This window comes from Eimeria mitis, genomic scaffold, assembly GCF_000499745.2.
Source record: "Eimeria mitis Houghton genomic scaffold, Emh_scaff1658, whole genome shotgun sequence".
Classification (NCBI taxonomy): Eukaryota; Apicomplexa; class Conoidasida; order Eucoccidiorida; family Eimeriidae; genus Eimeria; species Eimeria mitis.
In genome coordinates this window covers 944-9,734 of record NW_013569974.1, presented here as the reverse complement: position 1 = coordinate 9,734, position 8,791 = coordinate 944, and the positions used below count along the sequence as shown (strand labels likewise).

The 8,791-nt window shown below is 47.7% G+C and overlaps 1 protein-coding gene across 1 annotated transcript; it reads right to left on the bottom strand.

Annotated features, from left to right (window-relative positions):
* Positions 1 to 354: 354 nt before the first annotated feature.
* On the bottom strand, positions 355 to 8,313 carry EMH_0041210 (oxidoreductase, putative; the record flags this gene model as incomplete). The annotated part of the gene is given in 16 exon segments (XM_013495600.1): positions 355 to 405; positions 409 to 622; positions 745 to 1,255; positions 1,407 to 1,577; positions 1,757 to 1,880; positions 2,186 to 2,452; positions 2,647 to 2,840; positions 3,021 to 3,104; positions 3,425 to 3,571; positions 3,730 to 3,828; positions 3,988 to 4,075; positions 4,079 to 4,087; positions 5,856 to 5,889; positions 6,396 to 6,462; positions 6,930 to 8,088; positions 8,092 to 8,313. Coding segments are annotated over 16 exon segments (3,441 nt in total).
* Between the last annotated feature and the right edge of the window lie 478 nt (positions 8,314 to 8,791).

Below are 8,791 nucleotides of genomic sequence, written 5' to 3'. Positions count from 1 at the left end.
CAGAAGTGAAGTAGAAAGGAGCAACGGCCTTCCTGCGCAGGCGAAGTGAACTTTTTCAACGTAAACATTTAATCCTGACCCGCAAGCAATGCTGAGAAACCGCAGGGATGGGTACATGCTGCGTCGTAAGAACTGGGAACCAGCCGCTCCAGGCGAATAAGATTAGCACATTCACGAGTTGTGATAATCATAATCCCTTTGTTTGAACGCGGTTCGCACTGCCTAAGGGACTTCGAAATTATTTTCTTCCTTTTGGTGCACTGAGCAAAAATCCGTTTCTTCTTTTCCTAAAGAATTGAGTTGTTGCTCACCTGAGGCATTTTATAACGGGCTGAGCGATCACACAAAGAGGCTTCAAAAGAACAAGCCCGAAGGGAGCCCGGTAGTTGGAACACCCCTGCAGAANGCGATCACACAAAGAGGCTTCAAAAGAACAAGCCCGAAGGGAGCCCGGTAGTTGGAACACCCCTGCAGAATCTCAGTCATAGCGTCCAGGATAGGATCCTTGCGGAACGCGGTGGGAAACATGTACCGAGAAGCATAGATAAACCCTTCAGCGAGTCGGTCACCAGAGAGTTCCTCCATTGTTACAAGAGAACACCCAAGGTTGCGTTCGTTGATCCTGCAGCAGGCGGCTCGCAAAGCTTGCACACACTTTGCAGGACACCCATCCGAATGCAGATGAGGAAGCTGCTTAGGCGGTTCAACTGCTGTGAAGCCCTTCTGTTGGTTTCCCAGCCATACCTTGGTCCTTTGCAGTGAGGACCCATGTACCTCAGACCCATGAACTGGCAGACACGAGGCTGAAGAGCGGGTGCAAGATAGTGCAGCGGCCCGGGGAACATGAGGTTATCAGGGAAGAGCACAGGCGGATCGAATCCCGTTCGGAAAGAAGGGTCATCGTCTTCGTCGATGGTTATGACTTCTACTGGCATGCTCTGGTTGAGAATCTTCTCAACCGCCTCCCGCACTTCGGGTGTAATCGCTTTCTCAAGCTGCTCTTGAGACAAAATTGGCTCGTAAGAAGGACGCGAAAGCAAACGCAGTTTCGTCACATTCTGGGACCCAGCATCCTCGTTGGCTGCCAGACGCCTCAAAGACCTGACGGGGTTAATCAGGGGAATGGAGTCGGTGTAGTGTTTCAGAAAGCCAGGAATAGAGAGGAAGACTCTATCAGAGAACGCGGATCCAACGGCGGGGTTCTCTAGAACCTGCGGTACCTTCAACAAGCTGAGCTGAATCGCTGGGCCGATGCCTGGAGAGAGTGCAAGCACGCATTCGCACCCTCTTTAAATAACAACTGGATCCGGTGTACCGCTACTACGACTAGGATGTGTAAGAGCGATAAAGCTGTGAAGCCAAGATTTTCACAACCAACAAATTCAAGAAATATCCATGAGCAGCACCTGATCGGTAGAGGATAAGGGGTGTGTGCACAGCTCCAGCGCTGAGGACAATGCGACCCTTCCCAGGGTTCGCGAGGCAAACGCGACGGTAGTTGGACTTGGGTTTATCGACTCCAGCAGCTGTCAGCACAGAAGTTGGCTCTAAGAAGGAACCAACCCACGGCGCCCAGTCTGCTCGCAGCAACAGCGGCAATTAGGTGTTTAAGCAGTGGCTTACAAGAGGACAAGAAACAGGAAAGAAGTTGGATGCAGAGAGCGAGCTATGCATGTATGCATGCAAGGATGCATGTATGCATATGCGCATCATATTGCATCTGAAACGAACTCTGTGGTGAGCTCGCATTGCACACCTGCAGCAGAAGAAGGGAAAAGACTCCACAAGTCCCCAATAGGTCGGATGTCCTGGTACTTGGTGGGTCTATAGACGACGCAGTTTGCTGTCTTTCCTTGGGGTGTATCGATGAAGGTCACTTTCTGCGTTGAAACAATCACAGAACAGCAGCAGCATGGGGCGGCGTTGCATCGCGTACTAAGTGGCTTTACTCCAGTCAACAATATATATATTATGATACTGGTTATATGCTGTTTCACAGGCAGGCTGCATGCCGACTGTGGGCGGCAGCAAGAGGCAGGCTGGTTAGCGGCATTTCGCGAGTGTTTGCATTTGCACAGCCACCACTGTTTTCTCTGCATGCATGCATGCATGCATGCATGCAACCACAATAGCTATTGAATCCCTTTTTTGGATTAACATCTTTAAGGTGCATCCGCTGGCGGACCCTAGCGGTGTGACGCGTCTTGATGAGGAGGTTTGGCGTCTTCTCAAGGAGTGCATCAGAGGCGTTTCTCTGAAAGTTGTTTCCCGCATCAAAGAGCGAGTATCCCACCCACTGATAACCTGGTTGTACAAACAAACTGGGTTGGGGATAGCTGCCGCCCCCCCAGTACCTGTATCCTGTCGCTGTCAGTGCGTCGCTGTACGCATTGCCGAAGGGGGGGAGAACGGGCATAGCCCTCGCAACCTTCCACCCAACGTACTCGTAGGCCTGTATGCATGCATGCATGCATGCATCCATACAGAGAAGGCTGTGGTGTCTGTACACGTGCAACTCCTGCTGAAATGTACCGAATCGATCTTCTTAATCTGGTGAGCATATATATATCTCTCTCTACACTGCCCCCTTTGTTAGCAAAGGAAACACAAATAGGGATATTATTTGCTAATGATGCGGAGACGCACCCTTTTCAACCTGTCATACTGGATGTTATATCCAGGAAACTGACGCGACATCTCCTTGAAGTAATCCTCTGTCTCGCCAATCACTATACCCAAATTCACAGCACTGCCACCACCCATTACGGCCCCAGAGAATGTACGAACACCTTGCACTGTACCGACAGGCTGAGAAATAGTCGCGTCGGCAAGGCCGATTCCTGAGAAAGTAGCAGTAGCAGTAACAGAAAATACAATGAATATATTTCTTTCCTTTCTCTGTCTAGACAAGGAGTGGCTGCCTATATATATATATATATATATATATATATATATATATATATATATATATATAGTATTTCGCGCTGCAAATACAGCGAGGAAAGGCGAGAAAACCTCACCTGCGCCTCTGGCGCTCATTGCGTTTGGTGCTGTGAACCTGGTTCTCTGCATCCCACGCTCCAGAAGAAGAACCTTTTTCCCAGCTGAGAAACACCGAAGGGAAAGATACACAATCTATACATGTATATTGTATTTTCTCATATACTTTTCTCTACACATGCATATATCTATATACAAATACAATAGGAGAAATGAAACATCTCGAGGAAACACGCGAAGCAGCCCTTCAGTCACTTAAGAACCCTTTAGTAAACAACAGTGATGTGCTATCCGTACATATAAAAAGGAAAACATTTGTGCGATATTACTTTATAATTACTTTATAATTTTATTTGAATATAAAATTTGTGAGCAAAATTCAAGCTGCTAAAGTAAAATTTCTGAACAGTGCAACAAAACCAACATTGGGAGAGGATGTCAGCGGCGGCGCAGCCAGCAGCCCCCCCGCCAACGATGATGAAGTCGAACTTCTCATCATCAATAGGTAGTTTTTCAACAGCAGCATCAGAAAGTGGTTCTGGTTCTTGAGAGAAGAACCCTCCATGCATCTCTGAGGAGACAAGACAGAAAGAGAACTGAAGGGATCAGAAAACAGAGGATGCTACAGCGGATGCATCAACAGCAGCAATAGCAACGACAAGGTAGTAGAAATAAACAGCAGCTGCAGCACCATCACCACAACCCACTCATCCCGGGCCTCATTCTCACCAACGGGATCCAGAGAGAATGCGTTGCCGGTTAGTGCATCGATGGCAGCTCCAATGAAACGTTGCGGGGACCCTGATTCTTCAGTTTCCTCTGAGGGTTCTGCACAGACCGCGGTAGACATGACCCGTCCTTTATCATGATTTTTTGAGATTCACGGTTTAGGGTTTATGGTTTCATGATCTATAAGAGTCAGTGTTAGACGTAGAAACAGCAACATGGCTTGTAGTAGAAGCGAGAGGCAAAGTATGCTGAACTCACCTGGGGAGAGAGGGCTCACAGGAGTGTCTACTGCTGCATCTTCTCTTAAAACTGCTGCATCTGCTGTATCTGCTTCTGTTGCAGCTGCNTGCAGCTGCTGCTGTGAGCAGCAGCGCACGGGCTGCCCTCCCCGCCATTTCCGGTAAAGCTAATATCCAGTGCAGGCAATACGAAGAAAAAAATGTTCACCCTGCTGCTGCACACACATGCATGCATGCATTCACAGGTGTTCTAGCGACGCGGGACCCCAACTAACTACTCTATGCAAAATGCAAAAGTGAGAAACCAACATACAGAAAACCCCAGTTTTCATGGCCAAATGGATGGAATACCCTTAATACATTTCTCCTTCATATATTTCACTGCGGTAGGACGTTTAGAATGAGTAGACACACATCTACCTACGAACATATCTATGAGCATATCCTGCGCGTAACAGACCTCTCGGAGCAGCTGCTTCTGCCGCCCTCCCCCCGCAAAGTTTTTAGATGCAGCTTTGGTTCGAGCATTTTATTATACTGAATTTACACGAATATTGAAAAGGGGAAGGGTAAAATTGCCGAAATTGGGCGGAGTTTCTGCAGAAAGTTTCGGGATCGCTGGACCGGCATTGTGTTCATGTGAGATGTGCTCGCTCACCTCAGTTGAAAGCTGAATGGAGAAACTCAGCGGAAATGAAGTCTTCTGGACTCCAAATTGAAACTTTATTGAGGTAATCCGAAGTTAAATGGGGCTTTATATTTTCTTAGGGAGGCACTCATCTGCTGCTTCATTCACACTGTGTTCAGCAGTACAGGTAGGGTGACGGGGTCACCTGCTGAGACGGTTGAGCGCGGGCAGCTGCTCTGGATAGGCACTGGCCTGCTCTGATCAAGTTTTTTAAGAACTCTAAAAAACATTAACTAGTTAATTAACTGACTTGTTTTCATCAGCTTCGGTGAATGGTTCCAAATAAACGCCGTTTGCTGCTTCATTTACAGTGGTCGTTCGCACTGCACGTCCGGGAGAGCTCAGCCACAGCTGGCGCTCTGCATTCCATATCAAATGCGGTTCTTCAATAAAAAGTGATTCTATATTCAAACACAACAAACTTTGTGTATAGATCATGCGGCGCGCCACTCTGCCTGAGGGGCGGCAAAGCACATAACTCCCTGTCAGGCCGTCAGGTTCGTAGCAAGCGGTGCAAGCTGCTGCCATAGTATCTCATGTTACGCGCTGGATACACTTTGAATGTTCACAGAAGTCGCATCTGTACTGTAAAAATCGGTCCACCTGCAATGAGGGCAGATAGCCTCGCAGTTCCGCTGCCCCCGTACCTCTGCATACAGAATGAATACGTTCAGCTATGTTGCCTATGCAGTAAGCGCTGATGCGGGGATAGTGGGGCAATTCGTGAGAGCTATGTCTCAGACCTGTCTACCGATGCTACGAAGTGCAAGAGAAGGAAAAGTTCCACTAGGCCTCTGGACTGTGTTTCAGCCGAAACGGCCTCAGCATACTCATGGAGGTGCTTATATACTTATTTATAAGATAAATAATAAACAAAAGTTTATTATTCTGTAATAAGGTAAAATGCCTTAGTCCAGCGGAGTAAGAACTGCGGAGAAAGGATTACGCCAGGAGACTGGAAAAATCAGAAAAGCCTCATAACTTTCGGTCAGAGCTGTGCAAGAAGAGCTCGAAGCAAGCATTAGCTAGCTATCACAAGAGTAATACATTTCCACTTAAAAGAATATATAGAAAAGCTCTATTTTGCTTCTCTACACAAGTAAATTACGGCATACGCGCCGCTCTTTAGGTTCAACAAGCAAACAACACCTGCTGCAAGCATCTGATGAAGGGCAATCACTACACCAGTGGACCTCAACGCACTGAACGAGCCGCTGCAGGCCAACACAGTCACTGAAGAAGAGAATCCACAAGAAATCCACCTGAATACTAAATTAACAAAACACCTTCACGCGCAAACAAAAAATCAGAGTTGCGCCGAACCTCCTGTGCAACACAGCACTACCCTCACCGAGATATGCAACGCTTCATCACCACCACGATAAAGAATATTCAATATATATATAATATATATATAATTTATAAAGTATTTGAAATATTTTAATAATATATTATTCATTCATCTCGGATACCAAGCAAATTTGTACACTTTTATGTGTTTTACTTTCTTGCTCGGATACCGCTGCATACGTATTCGTGTGCATTTTTGTATCGTTGAGTGCGTAAACAACTCTATTGATTTATAAATTCATTAATGAATTTTCACTAATGAATAAATTAATTAATTTGCTCAAAATATATCATCTACATTTTATACACGCGCCATAAACAGACGCTGAAACTGCTTGAGCCCCTCCAACGCTTTCCTCCAGGTTTCTATCCCAACATCAGACTCATACGGAATCATTTGGTCAATAGCATGACGATGAGAGGACTCTACTGGAGTTATCATCAGGCGGTATCGCCCTGAAAAACACAAACAAACAAATACGCAAAAGCATAAATACTTATGTACATATACTTGTATCTATCATCCTGATCTTGACCCTTTCTCCATGTCCCGTACCAACATGGAAACGCGTTGAAATACAGATCTATCCATGTACAAATGCATCTACATGAATAAATACATGATTACATATATGATATACAGGTTCAAACGAGAAAAGAAAGATGCAGTGAGAGCGAAGACGGGCAATCTGATGATATGAATATCATCGAACTCAAATATGGCGGAGTGAAAAAAACACACAAAACGAAGAAAAAAGACAAGGCAAACAAAACAAGCATAACAAACAAAACGAACACATCCAGAGAAACCAAAAAAAAAAAAAACAGATACAACAAACAGAACAAGTGAAACACAACAAATACAAGAACAAGACGTAAACAAAAAGCCAAAGCAACGAAACAAGCAAAACAAAGAAACGAACCTGGATCACCAGTCCGCACAAACAGCGAAAACCTTCGTTCTTTGCATAAATTTTTGTGGGTTTCGGGGTTCAAGTGCCACTCAGCGACGGTGATGAGGTCGTGTAGAGTGGAATCCCTGAGGAGTAGCCCAGCAATATTAAGGAATAAAGGTCCATATTGTTCTTCTAGCATCTGTCTCAGCTTCGCATGCTCGCTTTCCTGCTGCGTCGTAGAGTTATACACAAAGTCACCATAGCCACGAAGACTCTGCTGCCGCTGCTGCTGGTGTTGCTGCAACAGCTGCTGCTGCAGCAGCAGACGCCGGGTTGCAGTATCGCTTTCGTGGGCTGCATTAATACCAGGAAACACCACAGATGAGGACTCTGATGCTTGCTGCTGCTGCTGCTGCTCCTCAGCACGCACAGCAGAGCCAGAGGAGGAGGGGCCTTCTGAACTCTGCTGCTTGTGGAGGGTGGAAGCTTCATGGGCGTCGCTCTCATAGGGGGGCAGCAGCGGGGCCGCAACGTCATCCTGCTGTTCGCGTGCCTGTTGCTGCACCTGCTGCTGGTGCTGCTGCTGCTGCTGCTGCATGAGCAGTTTCGCTTGCTGCTCTTGCATGCGGCTCTGCTGCTTCTGTTGAGCGGCCATGCGGCGCAGGAGGAGTCGTTGCTGCCTCGCCTGCTGCTCGAACTCTTGGCGTATTTTCTCTATAAGAGGTTCTGCTGCACCATCATGTGTCGCAGCAGCAGTGTTGCTGCTGCTGCCTTGTTGCTGCTCTTTAGCTGCAACGGCATCAAACTCTCCCTCACCAGACGAGGGAATGAAGGAACCTTCAGTTGCTGCAGCCGCTGCCTCAGCTGCCTCTGCATCTGCTGCAGCATCTGCTTCCTCCCCTGCAACCCCCTCTCGCTGCTGCTGCTGCTGCTGCTGCTGCTGCTGCTGCAGGGAGGGTCCTGGTAGGTCCATGTGTGGCTGCTGGAGCGAAGCAAATGCTTCGACTGGGTCTACTGTGCGTGAGGCTGAGGGTGAGGGTGAGGCGTCTGCTGTGCTGAGCCCTTCATCGCCTAGAGCCGAAGCAGAGAGAGCATCATCTCTTCTCTCTCCCTCCTCTGTATCTCCCTCTCCCCTGCTGCTGCTGTTTATTACATCCTCTAAAGGCCGCATAAGAGACCAACCATCNCTCCGTCTCAGCCCCAAAGTTTCATCGAACACAGCCAATGAGTGTGCTGCTGCATCCTCCTCCTCCTCCTCCTCTTCTTCTCTTATGTTTCTCCCCCCCCCTCTTCTCTCCTCTTCGCTGCTGCTGCCGCCCAGCAAGCCACGCAGCGTCAGCCCCACAGACAGTGTGAGGGCCTCGAGCTCTTCTTTTCCTGCTGAGTGAGGAAAGTATGTTTGTGGATACATCTTACAAAAGAAACCAGCATAAGATAGCATAGGGTCTGAGGGAGAAAGCATCAGAGTTTCTGCTGCTGCTCTGCATGTTTGCTGCTGCAGCGCAGCATCTTCATATGAATGCAGCAGCAAACCCATCAGGGCCCCCACGCTGCTCGTTATAGGCCACGAGGGCCCCACCCCGCTCAGCCACTCATACAAAGATTTCACATCCTCTCGCACCGCCGTCACCGGGCCAGCTAGAGCAGCCTGGTGTAGAGGACCCAAAGAACGAATGTCCAGTATTGTCTATACAGTACACACACACACGCACACATACACATCTATCAATACTTTCTTGCATGCATGCATGCATGCATGCATGCATGTTTGTATGCTTGGATGCATGCATGTATGCATGCATGCATGCATGCATGCTTGGATGCTTGGATGCTTGGATGCATGCATGTATGCATGCATGCATGCAAGCATGGTTGGATGCATGCATGCT